This window comes from Odocoileus virginianus, chromosome 29 (assembly GCF_023699985.2).
Source record: "Odocoileus virginianus isolate 20LAN1187 ecotype Illinois chromosome 29, Ovbor_1.2, whole genome shotgun sequence".
In the NCBI taxonomy this organism is placed as follows: domain Eukaryota; kingdom Metazoa; phylum Chordata; class Mammalia; order Artiodactyla; family Cervidae; genus Odocoileus; species Odocoileus virginianus.
The window spans coordinates 14,949,967-14,968,092 of NC_069702.1; the positions used below are offsets into that span (position 1 = coordinate 14,949,967).

The 18,126-nt window shown below is 37.1% G+C and overlaps 1 protein-coding gene across 10 annotated transcripts in view; it reads right to left on the reverse strand.

The window, feature by feature from the left end:
• The window catches only part of PTPN13 (protein tyrosine phosphatase non-receptor type 13), a 218,767-nt gene that overhangs the window by 76,744 nt on the left and 123,897 nt on the right, over positions 1 to 18,126 (reverse strand). For all 10 annotated transcript variants that reach the window (XM_070458176.1, XM_070458174.1, XM_070458177.1 and 7 more), the window contains 5 exons: positions 13,079 to 13,174; positions 12,080 to 12,173; positions 4,511 to 4,730; positions 1,062 to 1,136; positions 770 to 944 (listed from right to left, as the gene is read on the reverse strand). In XM_070458176.1, coding sequence (XP_070314277.1) covers positions 770 to 944; positions 1,062 to 1,136; positions 4,511 to 4,730; positions 12,080 to 12,173; positions 13,079 to 13,174 — 660 coding nt within the window. The remainder of the gene's footprint in view (positions 1 to 769; positions 945 to 1,061; positions 1,137 to 4,510; positions 4,731 to 12,079; positions 12,174 to 13,078; positions 13,175 to 18,126) is intronic.

Sequence of the window (18,126 nt, forward strand, 5' to 3'; positions counted from 1 at the left end):
AGAGTACTGGGGAATTTTTTGACTATTCTTGAAAATCTTTCTCCATGTGAAATTCTGTAATAATAACAAAAAATTTTAATGCTGTCTTTGTGTGAATAAATTAGTTATTTCTAACAAATACTTAAATTTGTGCCAAAAAAGAAAATAAGAAAGGCACTGTGTGTTCCTTGGAGAGTAAGCTGAAGGATTTGACCTGGAGATTCGGAAATAGGGTCTTGCTATACATTCAAACTCATATTAGCAGCATGCTGATTTCTAAAGTACATATATGGGTAAAATAATGATCCCCAAAATACAACAATTAAAATATATTATATAGCCAATGCCAGAGAAAAGTCTTCACGGCTGGGTACAGAAGATGCTAAAAAGACACAGCTATTAAGACAATGCGCCAAGTTAGGAAAAGAGAGTTCCTAACTCCTACTTCTCAATGCTGACATATCCATGTAGTTAGTATTTCCCCAGGGCTTCCCCGGTGGCTCAGCTGGTAAAGAATCCGTGTGCACTGCAGGAGACCTGAGTTTGATCCCTGGGGCAGGAAGATCCTCTGGAGAAGGAAATGGCAGCTCACTTCAGTATTCTTGCCTAGAAAATCCCATGGGCGGAGGAGTCTGGAGAGCTATAGTCCACGGAATTGCAAACAGGTGGACATGACTTAGCGACTAAACCACCACCAACATTTCCCCAAAGAAGGTGAGGTTGAACAGGTACAGGAGGTCACTGTTGACAGGTTTCCATATTCTACCCTGAATTTAAAATGTCTTGGTACCTTTGAGGGTAGCTAAGGCAAACAAATGATGTTCCACTAAGCCAATATGGGCCACAACCATATCAAACACATCTTTACAAATTGTTTTGGTATCACAAGTCAGTTCCAGCCTCTGTCCACTTAGAAGCATTATGTTTACTTTTCTTCGGTTATCTTCATTCTTCCCTTTCTTGGTCTACAATTGAAAAAAATGAATGGCAGTTATCAGTGTAAACATTATAAGAATTTTAACTGCTTAAAAATCATTACCAAAATTATTTTCTCAGAGTGACAAAGTGGTTTTATTACTTACGAGGATAGACCGTGGCAAATCCAAAGATATAAATGGTTCAATTGTCATTTTCACAAACTCAGGACCAAAAAAATTCTGTGAATCATAGAAGAGGAATCAATAGTTATTATCACTTATTCTAGCTCTTTCCTTGAAAGGAAAATAATGTAATAATAATAATAGCAAACTACATGTAAGGTCATCATATTAGAACTAGAGATCGGAAACAAATGTATAACTTTCAATAAAGAAGTACAGTGGAATTATCAAAACAAGGCTGGAATGTGCTTTACACTGTAAATAGAAATTTTATCAGCTTCGAATTCTACCAGAGGTGTAAAATATAAAGCCCGGCTTTATACTGTTTTACATAAATAAAGGTTTTCATGTTTTGGACTCCAGGTAGACCCAAACTCTCTCTCTCTCAAAAAAAAAAGGCAGTCTCATTTATTGAAGTAATATAGGGGTTATCAAGTTTATATAAGGATTTGATTTTCTATTGCTAATGTGAAAAGTAATTGAATAGAATCTTATCATTTCAGAGAGTGACATTCAATTTGTCCTAAAACAAGTCTTCTATTGGGCCACATCTGCTATGTGACTACAGAAGACACATTCACCTGTAACCAAGTTCTCAGAACCCTGTATTTTTTTGTTCTAAGTAGTGGCAATTAGGGATATTATCCCTGGAAAAGGAAGCGGCAACCGACTCCAGTATTCTTGCCTGGGAAATCCCATGGACAGAGGATACTGGTGGGCTACAGTCCATGGGGTTGCAAAAAAGTCGGACATGACGGAGTGACTTAGCACGCATGCAGGGTTATTATGGGTGCCATGGTCTCTGCTCCGCACTGCTGCCTCTACTACAAAAATAACATCTCGGGAGCTGGAAGAAGTAGGCTCCACACTCTGCACTTACTGCTTTCCAATCTACTCTTTCCCTTTATGTCTTGTACATCCAGGGGTTTCTGCCTAGAGGGAAGAACTGGTTGAAAATATAACTTAAAACAAGCTGGACTCCAAGCGGGGAGCAGGATTTAAATAGACTGAAACATGACATCAAAGGGGAGAAAAAGCAGAATGAACACAGGGCTAATCTTGAGGCCAAAGGCAGGTGGTCTGTGTGTTTGTGTGTGTGCACCCATAAATATATGGAGATTTATTTTTGTTGGTTTCTTCTTTGTATTTTCTCTGCACAATTCATTTGGTTACTTGACATGGGAATTCTATCCAATCAACAGAGTGTGGAACATGTGACCGATACCACTTAGGTAAAAGTTTAACCTTAAGCATTTGTTAATTTTCAGTAAACCAGCAGGACACATTTTAAATAGGAATAGAAATAGAATAGAAGAAATGACAATGGTCTGCCATGTTAAAGGCAGAATCTGATACAGATCAACAAGGGAACTGAGTATGAACACTAAAATGTGTCTACACCAAAAATAATCTAGAAAAAATAAAAAGTTATGTTTTAGAAAAGAATGTTAATTGTGAAATCGTTCCTCTGAATACTATAACTCTTTTTTCAGCCTCAGAAATGTATCCTTCCTCCTTTATTTATTTGGCCACACTCTGCAGTTGAAGTGTGGAGTCCCAATCACTGGACCGCTAGGGAATTTTCCCTTTTTGTTCATTTTTTTCTTTTTCTTTTTAAGAAAAATACTATGTGGTTCTTCAATGATCAGCAGTTCAAATTCTCTAGAAACTGAAAAAAAAGTATGTATTTTTTAAAATAGCCAGACAGCACTGCCTAAAAGGAAACACAAGTTTTTAGTGAGATGACACATAACAGTGGTATAATATAAAGGTACAGAATATTACTTATGACTCTTTAATGTAACAAAATTCTGTATTAGTTCTCTGAAACTATGATTTAGGAAAAAGATGTGTATATATGTGTGCCCCTTATGCTTTATGTGTGCCTTTAATTATTGGTAACCCATGCTATCCTGACTACTGATTAATTTTGACAAATGTATTGGTTATAATGATAAATTGATGAAGTCTTATGGAATTTCTTTCTCTCGGCTTAAAATAAATTTGAGTTATATTTTATTGAAATCTAATAACTTTAAAACTGGAATCTGTCTTATGAATTACAACTCAATTCCACATTTTAAAAACTGGCATAGTGAGACACAAAACAGTTTTAAAATATGCATAAAGATATCATATTAGAAATTAAATGATTAGAAATTGAATCCAAGTCTCTTAATTTGTAGTTCAGTGTAATTTTCACCACGCAACACTTTTCTTCTTAGAAAACTAGGAGGAAAAATTTGAATTCTGTCAATTTCATGGTATACAAATTTGCTTTTAAGAAGATTGTTTGAAATAAGCAACAAAACCCAAAATGGAATAGGATAATATACTTTCTTAGCATAGGACTAGAGAGGAAAAAAATCACTTTAGATTTATCACTTTTACTATTATTTACTTTGCTTTCGAAGAATTATTTGTAAAGCAACGGTACAAATGAGATATTGCCTCATCTATCAAATTGGTGATGATAAAAAAAAGAATGATACTATGAGAGTCAGTAAGAATATGGTGAAACAGGCACGATCAGAGGAAACATAAATTGGAAGAAGTTTTTAAAGGGCAATTTGACAATATGTATAAAATGTCTAAAAAGGTATTTGCCTTTGACTTGGCTATTCTACTTGGAGGAAGCTATCTGCAAAGATTTAGTTATCAGGATGTACAGTAACTACAAATTAGAGGATTTTAAATGTTCAGTATCTGGAAAACGATTAAATAAATTATCATGTATAAATTACATGATAAGTTCATATAATAGAGTACCTCACAGCCCTTAACAATAATATTATAAAAGTTGTAAAATGTTTATGATATTTTATATGAGAAAAGACTATGTTCATTTTGAGCTTATGTTTTTAAAAATACAGAGGACATATGATGAAAGAAAAATAAACCAACTAAACACATAAAAGAACACTCCTCCACAGATAACAAGATTTGTTTTTTCTTATCTTTGAATACTGTAATACAAGGATATGATACTTGGAGCTAATGCAGTCATCTTTTAACTATAAAGAGAATTACTGTCGAAATTCTGAGAATGGCAGAGCAGAAAGATGGAATGTACTTGTTAGAATTCTTGAGCTTCTGAACCAACCTTGAACTCTCTATCTCTGATTTTATTGGTTTGTGGGATAATAAATATTAAAAAGTAACCCACCATAATACTGAATAAAGTCAGTTGACTTAAGGATTACAAATATACTTTTTAAAATATACAGTTAAGATATTGTAAATCCATCTCATGTTATTGTAAAAATGAAACCATGAAAAGAGCTAAATATTTTAATGTCAACCAACAAGATATTTAACATCAATGGAAACTTAAATATGAGATTTCAGAATTATACAATTTTTTAAAGTACTTTGCATAACATTTCCCTGTAAGACCAAGTTTAGATGCAGTAACCTGAGAATCAACTTACTCTCAGTTTTCTTTGGGTCATGGCTGTTTCTAGGGCTATTTCTCTTAAGGGATCCCTGGTGATGTCAAGCATGGAAGCTTTGATAGTGTCCCCTGGATACAGGCTCAACCGAGACTGTCTAAGGGCCATTCTGGCTTGCAGCTGCATCATTTCTTCTTCTTGCCGTTTTAGCATGATCTCTTGATTAATTAAGTTGCCTTCAAGGGGTGTTTCATATTGTCTGCCATATAGAAAAGAGAAAGTGGATTGAGAAAAAAACATATTAAGTCTAACCAAGAAAAAAAATCATGTAAAGCAAAGTATCAAGAACTTAGATGAATTTTATCTTTTCATTTCAAAAGCACCTTTGCAGTAACACCTCAGTCCTATTTTTAATGTATTAGTATACTGTGGTGTCTCATTTTCAGTGGGTAGACCTATATCCTCTACCTCTTCTCTGAACAGCTCAACGTCTGGAACTGTTCCTGCTGTGGCTATCTCAGATGGGGGCTGTTTTATGCTCAATCCTGCACCAGTGGGCCTGGATATGAGACAGAGATTTCCTTGGATTTTTATTGCAGCTTCCAGATCATTACTGACTCCTCCCCCAAGAGCCCCCAGCTTCCTTGAATTCAAAGTGTTAGCTGCTCAGTCGCATCCGACTCTGACTGTAGCCCACCAGGCTCTTCTGTCCGTGGGATTTTCCAGGCAAGAATACTGGATTGGGCTGCCATTTCCTTCTCCAGTGGATCTTCCCAACCCAGGCATCAAACCCGGGTCTTTTCCCTTTCCTTGAAATATGAGCTATGAAATCAAACCATTCACTGATCTGCTGTGCTCTAGACTTGGTTCTGTTGGCGAACTCTCCTCTATGCATTACAGATGTAAGTGCCTGACGCAGTGGTCTTCTCTAACACCACTGCGGTCATCATTCATGGTGGTGTTACAGAGACTGGGGAGACTTCCAACACCCTGGCTTCCTCCATCTCAGCCAGAATTCTGCTCCCATGACAAGTCATAATAACTGTGCAGCCTCTAGAATGTCCTATTTCTATCTTCCAAAACCCTCTCCATCTAATCTCCTTATTTTTTTTCTAGCTCACTTCCTCTAACGCTTTCCATCAAACCATTCATTGACTCTATCAGGAATTTTAGTTCACTGACTTGACCACTTCCTCTCTGTTAAAACTTTTACTTTTCAAAATTTTTTACTTTCTATAAATGTGATATATTAATGCTTTAGGCATCTTGACTTAGAGTTTACACTTTTAATGTCATGTTAACTAATGGATTAGTTTATGATCTGAAATTAGACATGTTTATCATCTAGACCATACTGCTTTATCACGTATTGGTATTAAAAGTATTATGGTTCAGGGTACACTACAGTCTTCAGTAATTCATCTGAAAGATGTCATTCCACTTCTGTCATAAAACCAGTTAGTACTGGATAGGCCGAAGTCAGAGGTTTTCCATAAGATGTTAAATTTTCTATACCTGTTATACATTAATTCTATTAACCCCCTCTAGCCCTCACATTGCTGAAGTTGTATAGCCCACCATGAAAATAATTTCTTGGCATACGACCTGAACTCTCATGAAACTGCAGAACCATGCTGACTAATCTCACTGGGTTCTCAGTACTTCATGGTGATTCATTTTCTTAGAGAACTGTTTCATATTTTTTTCCTTTTCTTTTTTTTATCAAAGTTCTTTCAAAACTTCCTCCCTCATTCTCTCTCAACAGATGACTTCTCTTCAAATTTTTTTTGGTGAAATAAGAAGCAAACAGGAAACAACTTCCTTATCCTTCTACCACCAGACTTTCCAGATCTATGTTCTGCTCTTTTCTGTTACAATGGATAGATCTCCTGCACACTTACACAGGCCTCAAACCTTTATTGTGCATGGAGTTCCAACCGTCTTCCCTATCCAGAGACTTTGCTCCTGCAGTCACCCTCTCACATGCATCACCCATCTCGTCCACCAGGTTATTCATGTTATACAAACATGCTGTACTATTTTCTACTAAAACAAAAAAAGTCTCCTTTGGTTCCATATCCCCTTTTAAATTCTATTTCATTTTTCTGCTGTCTTTTAGAGTAAGTTTCTTCAAAACTGTCCTTTAAATTTTATCTCCACTTCATCTTCCACTTTCTCTTGGATTCAGACCCATAGTTTGACTCCTTACCAGTTCACCAAAACCAGTCACAGAAAAGATTGCCTTCAGTGTCATCGAAGTCAAAGGATAATTCTTAGTTTGCATGTTACTTGACCTCCAAGCATCATATAACATAGTTTTTCAGTCATTAAACATCTGACTTCTGAGGCTTCTGGCTCAGTGGTTAAGAATCCTGCCAATGCAGGAGACATGGGTTCGATTCCTGATGCGGGAAGATCTCACATGCTATGGGGAACCTAATATCGTGTGCCACAGCTACTGAGCCCACAAGCCACAACTACTGAAACCCAAGCACCCAGGAGCCTGTGCTAAGCAACAAGAGAAGCCACTGCAGTGAGAAGCCTGTGCACCACAACCAGAGAGTAGCCGCCACCCTTGCCCAACCCGCTGCTGCAACTAGAGAAAAGCCTGCACAGCCACGGACCCAGCACAGCCAAAAATAAATAGTCACTGGCTCCTACTTAGTCTTTTTTTCTGGATCTTCATTTCTAATCTCTTAATGTTAGACTGAGCACCGAAGAATTGATGCTTTCAAATTGCATTGCTGGAGAAGACTCTTGAGAGTTCCTTGGATAGCAAGGAGATCAAACCAGTCAATCTTAAAGGAAATCAACCCTGAGTATTCATTGGAAGGACTGATGCTGAAGCTGAAGCTCCAAACACTGGCCATCTGATCTGAACAGCTGACTCATTGGAAAAGATTCTGATGCTGGCAAAGACTGAGGGCACGGGGAGAAGGGGGCGACAGAGGATGAGATGGTTGGATGGCATCACTGACTCAATGGACATGAGTTTGAGCAAACTCCGGGAGATGGTAAAGGACACGGAGGCCTGGTGTGCTGCATTCCATGGGGTCACAAAGAATCAGACACAACTTAGTGACTGAACAACAACAACGTTAGACTACAACAGTGCTCAGATCTCCAGATTTTTCTAATCTCCATATACAGTTCACACTTACCTGGTCTCATGTAGTCACTGGCCTCAATTACCTCATATTTTTATAACTCCAGGCTCTCCCTTGGATTGATTCTAGTCACCTGCTTAGGTGAGTGTTCTACCTGGATGTGAACATGCATCTTTAGCCTAAGATGTCTAAAACCAAACTCTTGATACTTGTTCCTTACGTGCAATCTTCTCTCAATCATTCACTGGTTGCTTAGGACACAATCTGAAGTCATTTTGATTCCTTACAAATCCAACATCTGAATGAGCAGTAAATCCTTAAGGGCATAATCTTGAAGAAATCTATTTCCAACTTTTCTCTATCACTAACAGCCTAGTCTGCACTGTATGCATCTCAAATGGAGCACTGTAATCGCCTCCAAACTGGTCTTAACAGATCAGAGTAAGCCCATTAAAATGTAAATATGATCATAGCTCTCTATGCTCTCAACCATCCAGTGGATTCCCATTATATTCAAAATAGTTAACCCTAAACCTAACCCTTAGGAGAGGCCTCCTCTGACCAGCCTACCTAAGTAAACTAGAACTTGGACATCATACCCTTGTACTCTCTATCTCTTCAGCGTGACTTATTTTTCTTCCAAGTACCATCACATTCTGATGGTGCATTACTTACTTTTTTTTCAGTGGTTTACTGGATATCATTCAGCCCTATAAAATCTCTGGAGGGAATTTTTTGGTCTTGTTCATAATCTCATTTCTGGTACATAGAAGTATCCACTGCAAGGTAGGTATTCAATAATCACTTATTGAGCCAATGATTGAACATGATTTTATGGCTTACTCTCACTTAATGGGGGGTCAAGGAAAATGATAAAACTTTGAATCCATACATTTTAACCCACACATTTTGTGTCCCATCACAATATCTGACTGCAACATTTGACAGGCTAAACAAAAATGAACAAAATATAGACAAAACACATGCAAATAAACAAGAAACTCACAAAACCTAGATGATTTAGGAATGAATAAACAGGTTCTTTCAAGACAAAAAAAGATTACATCATTAAACAGATAAGCATAGAAGCAGTAGGAATAGCACTATGTAAAACCGTACTTCAAAAGTTGACACACACACAAAAATTTAGAGATGCTTTTCGGAAAATAACTTTGAATGTCTTTTTTTGGTTACTGAAAGACACTTTTGATAGTTCAAAATCCAAAATTACTCAGTCTGCTGGATCTGACTCATAACTTCCTGTTAATCTCCTCCCACCCACTATGATACAAATCAATAGCATTGTGTGGATCTGTTTTTCCATTTCATTCTAGATAAAGGAATGGAAATTTTTATAAAGAAGCATGCAACATATCTAAATACAGAACTATTTATAGATCTCACAAATATGTGACCTAAAGAACAAACAGAACATCCTGATTGTGTACTGGCATGTTAAAGATATTATCAGAAGACTATACACATACAGAAAACTCTGCACTTGAATAAAGAATTTAGACAATACCTCAGTTAATGTGTTTTTCCTTGGACAGGAAGAGATGGGGTAGTCTAAAAGAAGTATACTTTAGCATCTTACATTAAATGTAACAAATACACAAATCTGGAATCAAGATGGCTGGGAGAAATATCAGCAACCTCAGATATGCAGATGATATCATTCCAATGGCAGAAAGCAAAGAGGAGAGTGAAAAAGTTCACTTAAAATTCAACATTCAAAAACTAAGATCATGACATCCTGTCTCATTACTTCATGGCAAGTAGATAGGGGAAAAGCGGAACAGTGACAGATTTAATTTTCTTGGGCTCCAAAATCACTGTGGATGGTGACTGCAGCCATGAAACTAAAAGACACTTGCTCCTTGGAAGAAAAGCTATGACCAACCTAGACAGAATATTAAAAAGCAGAGACGTCACTTTGCCAACAAAGTCAAAGCTATGGCTTTTCCAGTAGTCATGTGAGAGTTGGATCATAAAGAAGGCTGAGTGCCAAAAAATTGATGCTTTTGAACTGTGGTACTAGAGAAGACTCTTGAGAGTCCCTTGGACTTCAAGGAGAGCAATCCATTCAATCCTACAGGAAATCAACCCTGAATATTCACTGGAAGCTGCATGCTCCAATACTCTGGCCACCTGATGTGAAGAGTCAACTCAGTGGAAAAGACCCCGATGCTGAGAAGACTGAGGGCAGGAGGAGAAGGGGGCAACTGAGGATGAGATGGCTGGATGGCATCACCAACTGTATGGACATGAGTTCGAGTGAACTCTGGGAGACAGTGAAGGACAGGGAAGCCTGGTGTGCTGAAGTCCAAGGGGTTGCAAAGAATTGGACACAAGTTAGTGACTAAACAACAATAACAGTCAACTTCTCCTTGAAAGAAATATTTTTGTTTCATCTATATCTAGTGCAGATGCTATGAACATCAACTTGTGTTTTTTATCATCTTAAAGTGTGAAATAAAAGCAGCTTATCACTAAATTATGATCTGATGAGCTAACACTTTAATGTTATTGTTTCCTAAAAATAAACTGCTGCTGCTGCTGCTAAGTTGCTTCAGTCGTGTCCGACTCTGTGCGACCCCATAGACGGCAGCCCACCAGGCACTGCAGTCCCTGGGATTCTCCAGGCAAGAACACTGGAGTGGGTTGCCATTTCTTTCTCCAATGCATGAAAGTGAAAAGTCAAAAGTCATTGCTCAGTCGAGTACGACTCTTTGTGACCCCATGGACTGCAGCCTACCAGGCTCCTCCATCCATGGGATTTTCTAAGCAAGAGTACTGGAGTGGGTTGCCATTGCCTTCTCCGAAAAAAAGAAAAATCAAAAACTGGAAACAGTCGAAACTAAGATTCGCTTATAATCCCCATGCTTTTGAGTTACCTTATCAAGAAAACTGAAGTAAGTCTCACAAAATGATTTAACTTTGGAGGAATATGTTTTCTAAATAACTAGCAAACTGACTATAAAATCAATCAATTTTAACATATAATTCCAACAATTCTTCCATTGCTCTCTATTCCTTCTTCTGATTAAGCTAAAAAGGCATCATATTAACTATGAGCTTTCTCCAAATTACATATATAGAGAGGAGTGACTTCCTCAATTCAACACAGACCTTAGTGCAATTCAACATTTGCTTCTTATTGCTGGTCATCTCCAAACAGTTTTACTTCTTTAATAAAACTATCTACTATCAAGCATAGATCTATCTTTGTCTCTAACCTCTTTGATCAAAATTACCAAAATAGGGTCATTGCAATTACTATTCCCACAATGGGGTTACAGTAATATACAATGCTATTATATAAAGATTGCATCACTTTAGGCAAATGAATACTGATTAGAACTTTCCTCATAGAAAGTATCACGGACATTTTAAAAAGGAACATGAGAAAAAGACATAAATTTTATAAAAACTGGAATATTACAGAATAATTTTAGTGCAATGTATGTAATTACTTGGAGTGTTAACCCTGATTAAACTGTCTGTTTTAATCATATGGGTAGGGTTACCTCGACTATTAATAGTTTATGGGTATGAAACATTTGCTTGCCAGAATTAATCAGCTAACGGGCAGGTTTTTGTTAATTTCCAAATGATCCTTTTGTATATAATGGTACCTAAATCAAATAAACTGAGATATGAAATTTAAAAGTATTACTATAGTTTGGTAGTAAATTCTGAAACAACCTCTGATTCTCTAATATTACATTATGAACTTCAAATTAATGCTTAACTTTAACAACATGCTTCTGTTCATGTAAGGGACCTGTGCACACATGAAGAAGACACACATTAATATATTCAGTACTGAGTTGACACATTTCATCTCAAACAAATTAAATCAACCCATAGTTATAATACCACCATCCTAACCCAAGCACAAGAATAACTGCCATCTTATAAGTACACTGAGTGTTTCAGTATGAAAATGAACTCTAAACAGTCCAAACTGGGCTTAAAAATAAGTTTAAGTACAAGATAGCTTCTTTTAATCCAGGAAGATGTAGTGAAAACTTAACTTTTTATATAATAGATTTCACATGATAGGTTACTTAGTAGTAACCTACTAATTATTCATTCAACAAATAGTACTGAAAGCCTACTTGTTGAGCCCATGTAACCTTTTGAAAAAAGCATTATTCTTTTAGAAATCAAAGTTTATATTTTCTCATAGATGTTTAATGCTATACCTTCAGAACTTCCTTACTGTTAGTTATTTTATATTCATATTGGCAATTAAAAAAAATCAAGCACAAACTATAAATAATCAGGGCCAATTCTAATTTTAAAAGATTCCAATAACTCAAACAACCGTAACATCTTTTACATAATTGAATTTGCAAGAACTTTAAAGAGGAGGGAAGAAAAGGAAAATGGAGAAAACAGAGGGAAGAGAATAAAAAAAAATATTTCTTGATTCTAATGAAGAAAAAAACCACATGCAACTGGAAATATATTACCATTTTTTCATATTACATACCTTGGTCTCTGTGACTGGCCTTGACTTGGGGTTTCATCTACACCTGGGAGACCACTGTTGGATTCAAATCTCTTTGAAGTTTCACTTTTTCTCACTAATTGTGAATGAAAAGGAACAGCACAAGTCATAAAAATATGAAATAGTCTTATTTAAAACATAAGCACTCAGAAGACACATAAGATAATTTTCACATATCATATTCATATAATCAAATCAATGATATAATGTCATTAAACTCTTTAGTGGCGGCCATTTTATTTTTCAAAACAATGAATTACGTCCTCTGATATGAAAATGACTACACCGCTATTTGATGAACCTGATATGAAGCTCCTACGGTGGCTTCAGTTACTAAATCACGTCTGACTCTGTGACCCCATGGACTGGAGCCTGCCAGGCTCCTCTGTCCAAGGGATTCTCCAGGCAAGAATACTGGAGTGGATTGCCATTCCTTCTCCAGGGGATCTTGCTGATCCAGGAATTGAACCCGGGTCTCCTGCACTGCAGGCTGATTCTTTACTGACTGAGCTATGAGGGAAGCACTTAAGTACCTATAACAGTGTTAAAATGAGTAATTGGAAGCTTTTTGTAATTTAAAATTTTTATATAGAATTATTCTTTTCACACCTTGTATCTCAACACTACTGAAAGAGAACAAAAATCATAGCTTCTTTTTTAAATGTCTTTTTTAATTGTGGAAAAAGTCACAAATAATATAAAATGTACTATTTTTAACCATATTTAACTGTACAGCTCATTGGCACTAAGGACATTCCCATTGTTTTGCAACACTCACCATCATACATCTCCCAAAATTTTCACCTTCCTAAACCGAAACTCTGTCCCCATCAAGCACTAACTGTCCATTCCCCTCCCCGGCATCTACAAAAGAACTTTCTGACAGTCTTAATTTGACTATTCTAGGTATCTGGTATAAGTGGAATGAACAGCACAATCATGGTTTCTTATGAATGTTTTGCTTGTTCAGATGCTTCTCACCTTGCCTGAAATCCGATTCAGAGGAAATAATAGATGGAGTTTCACTGGACGTACTAAAGAGATCACTGTGGTAAGTTTTGTATCTTTGAACTGGTTCTGAAAGGATTAAAACAAAAACATTAGAAAGCAGTCTCATTAGTTGTTCCACAATCATACAAAGCACTACATTTATTCTTGTGAGACCAGAACATCTATTGCTTTAAATTTACTAATCACTGGACAGTCATTTAAAAATGTGACTACAATTTTGAAGTGGTTTGGCATCCTGGTTAGGGGCCTGGACTCTGAAGCCAGATTGCCTGGGTTTGAATCTCAGGTCTACTACTCACCAATTGCATGATTTTGGGACGGTATTTAACTTTCCTGTGACTCTTCTTCAATTGAAAAGAGGGTATAAGAGAAATGAGCATTTCCTAAGGTTATTGTAGCATTAACTGAACTCATATGCAAAGCTCTTAGAACACAGCAGATGCTATATAAACATCACTCTCTGTTTCAGGTGCTATGAGGGACAGAAAAATCCAGAGGCATAGCCCCAAGCTCAAATAATTTAAAATGCAGAAGTACAACGCTGCTATATTTAAAATGGATAATTAACAAGGACGTACTGTGCAGCACAAAGAACTCTGCTCAATGGTACGTGGTAGCCTGGATGGGAGGAGAGACTGGGGGGAATGGATGCATATAAATGTATGGCTGAGTCCCTTTGCTGTCCACCTGAGACTATCACAACACTGTTAATCACCATTGTTAATTGGCTATACACCAATACAATATAAAGTTTATTTTTAAAAAAATGTAGAAATACAAAATACTCAAGATGGGACATTTAGTCCCACCAGAATGGGATGAGTAAGCACGGGGAGTGGGTGGGGGTCTGTGCAGTGTGTGCTCGGAATGAGGGGGGAGAACTCCACTGAAGTCTGATTTCTACCTTCTCAATGTTTCTGCCTCAGCCCCTCATCTTCACACTTCTATGATCACTACCATAGATGATAACTCTAAGATAAGTCTCATGCCTGGATTGCTTAACTGTTCTAGATTCCCCTTTCTGCAGTCTTGCTTGTCTCATATTATAATGCACATGAGAGAGAGTGAGCTGTCCAGAAACGAAAATCTGAGCACACTGCTGTATTTCTTAAACCTCTTCAAACTAGAGTTTTTAAGATACAGTTTAGTGTCTCCTTAGCACTCACAGCCTTTCGTAAGTTGATCCACGACGACATTTACAGCTATAGCGCTACACGCTGTGAAGATACAGGTTCTGACTTAGAATCAGATGAAAAGCATAGACCTCTCTCCCCCCGCGGCCCTAAAACACACGGGCACACAAACATTGACAGAGAACTTGAAAAACTCAATCCAGGGAGAACCCTTGTTTCAGGGCATCATCACCACCCAGTTCTCCAAATTTTCCACTCTTGCTACTGAATTCACAAATAACCCAAAGCATATAAACTTCGAAATTCCTTCCTCACATACTCTTCCTGCTAGAATGCTGTTTCTCCTCTTTTCTTTTGAATACTTTTTCTTTTTCCTTTAAGAGAAGACTGAAAGGAAAAAAACCTTTTCTGTTCACAAAAGCTTTCATGACCACCTGAAGACTGAGTTATACACCATTTCTGATACTTTCATATTGCCTAGGCTTAATAATTGTGACTCTTCACTGCTTTATAGTTCTTTCCCTACCTGCTTGTTTTCCTCGACCTAAATCACAAACTTCGGCAAAAAGCACTGTGTCTGATGCATAGCAAACACAAAATAAATATTTTCTGTGTGGATATGAATAAATGAATGAACGGAAGAATATAAGTGATACACAAAGGTCGCTGATGATCTTTAAAGAGGACTATTTCCATTGCACAGACAGGCGAGAGGCCAAATCAGGCTGGAAGGCAGGAAATTGAGAAAACGAGTAACACTGTTCTTTCAAGAAGTTCGAAGGTTTGAGAAAGGAAAAAGATTTAAAAAGAAATAAACTAAATGAGACTAAATGAGTTATTAGGGTCTTTTTGGCAGCGAGAAATGTTTGAGAATGTTTTTAAGCAGGGGATAATAAGCCTGTAGGTTGGAGGAGACTGCAAATGACGGTGGGGAATACAGATGGAAAAATGTGAAGGAAAAACAGGAGATGGGAAAAGACCCACCATACATAAGATGGCTAATGTAGGAGGAAGGAAACAAAGAAAAGAGCAAAAAACCAGAGGGACTCCTAAGAAACCTGTATTAGAAACATGCCTTACTCCTGGCAAGGAAAGTAAACCACTTCCCAAGAAGACTGAAGAAATTCTACTATGAAGAATGTGACAAGAGTCAGCAAATACACATGAAAGCTTTTATGTAGCAATGAGAGTTTAGATGAGGCTAGAATGCATGAATTTTACTGAAGCCAATCAGAATGCTTGTGTGGCTTTTTCTCGGCACTAGAGAAAGCAGACCATGGGAAATACCCGAGGAGTGGTGTGGGATGCAAGGTAACAGATGATCAATGTAGGTGAGGGCTTCTTTTTTACTAGAGGGTTGTAAACTTGAGGGCAGGTATTTCACAAAATGAATTATTCCCTTGTGCTAGAAGGTATTTTAAGAGAGCTTATTAAAAAGAAAAAGAGATGAATGAATGAAATAATTAAATGGCACCACAGAAACCAGGCTTGTAGAACCAGGATGGAAATGATGGGCTGGACAAATTGGGAGGTCATGCTGAGGCAAAGGGTAGACGTCATGCCGGGAGGAGTGGGAGGATAAATGGCCATGGATTTGATGGAGAGGATATTGTGTATTGTTCTTACAACAATGTTTACCCAGAGAGGCAGGTATAATATGGGTGACTCCTACTTTGTCCAGCTTTGTATACAGTGAATGTAAGTGTCAAATAAAACTATTAAAAGAGCTTTGGAATTGAAAATACAGATAGTGACCAGCACTTAAAAGAATTCCATGCTACCACAGGAAAGTGACATGGTTAAAAAAAAAAAAAAAAAAAATTCCTCTGGTATAAGATGAACATGATTTGAAAGGATTATAGAAGATGTCAAATAATAGCTTTATTTAATACTACTTAAATTTAATGAACATAGTTAAATGATTATGTAAGAAGAACCTCTATTTTCAAGAAGCACCAAAGAACTTTTTCTTTTGTTGTACAGAACTTCCATGGAAAAGTTTTGAGGGATTTTCCCACGATAACTTGACCAAATGCCAAACCTGGCATTGTAATGTATAGGACAGTAAAACCAACAAGGCCAAAGAGAAGACCCAAATGGATGGAGGCAATATAGTTTTACCTCACAAAGAAAAGTAGAAAGTTACAATAAACCTATTCAATAGACAGAGTAGAGAACCTCAGTCACCTGAATCTATGCTATGCAACAACAATTTCATTAAATGAATTCACTGTTTCATAACTATTTCTGCAAAGTGGCTGTAAGAGAGTAAATTTTAATTTCAATTTCTATTCTTTGGTGGTGCTTTATAATTGTTCTTGCATTATTTCACAGCTTGCCTATATTTTGTTTCCTTTTCCCTCCTTGTTTCCTTTATTGACAACACTAGCAAACTGTTTTCAACTCTTGGGTTCCTCTGTAAGACAAATTAATGTAACTTTGACAAACCCTCTTGAAAATATAACAGTAAATCATCTTCCCTAGATGAACTGTTGGTCTTTAAACGTTCTCAGTACCACACCTGGGGGAGGGAGGACATTGCCTTACGCTAATTTACCACTTCAGAGTAACTGGGCTCCAGCACTCCAGAAACATGAACTGGAAGACTAGCTTGGCAGGACAACCGAGGGTAGGAAGACCTGTTTTTCCCTCTTCTAAATCAGGAGGGGTGTGATGACGGGAAAGGAAAGAGGCTCAAGAGGGAGGGCATACATATATAATTATGACTAATTTGCATTGTTGTATGGAAGAAATCAACACCACTGTAAAGCAAATTTCCTCCAATTAAAAAAATAAATTACAAAAAAACATTAAACTCAGATTAAAAAACAAAACAAAACAGGACAGGAGTGGTGATCTATGTTAATTAAGTGGTAGGGATCTTTTGTGAGCTTCTTGTATTCTGGAATGTACCTTTAAAAAAAAAAACGTTAGCCATGTTCCTTTCATGCAACGGCATGGCAGATCTAACGATATTAAAGTTCCCAGGCAACATTTATTACTCAGTCATGCTTATAAGAAGGCTATAATCAGATTTCAGTCTTCAGTCAAAATTTACTGCTCAGTTGTGCTTATGAGAAAGGTTAGCCTTCCAAGCTTTCCATTTCTGAACAGTAAGTGTAACAGTTTCATAAATTATTAATAAATTACATCTCCTTTACCAAGATCATCTGCGTTGGTGCATATGGAGTGGCATATTTTCCAGATCATCTGGAAAGAAACACTTCTTGGCTTTCCGATGGCCTACACAAAAGGCACCCAGTAGACACTAACTTGGGCTTTCCTGGTGGCTCAGACGGTAAAGACTCTGCCTGCAGTGCGGCAGAGTGTGGCTTCAGTCCCAGGTAGGGAAGATCCTCTGGAGCAGGGAATGTTGCCCACTCCAGTGATCTTGCCTGGAGAATTCCATGGACAGAGGAACCTGGCGGGCTACAGTTGATGGGGTCGCAAAGAGTCGGACACGACTGAGCGACTAATACTAAAAGATACTAACTAGACAGATACAGGTTTTATTCCTCTGATCTAGTCAGCAAAAGAAGGGTAATCTCTAATTTTTCACAAGATCCTAACATTATTAATAACTTCTTTACGGAGGATCCAAACAACACAGATATGTTTTCTGTCTACACTTAGATGTATAATATTAGCAATTAGGTTTGGTCCAGATCCAAGGAATGTGGTATTAGCCAAGTGATTAAGAAAAAAACAAACACAACTTTTTATTATGAAAACTTAATAGACATGAAAACAAAGAGTATACAGTAAGTCTTCATATGTGCCCATCTCCCAGCATCAACAAAATCTAATAATTGTTATTTCAATTAGAAAGTTTTAGAATTCTCAAAAAAAAAAAAGAGAGAGATGCTCCTAAGTATTTATAGATCA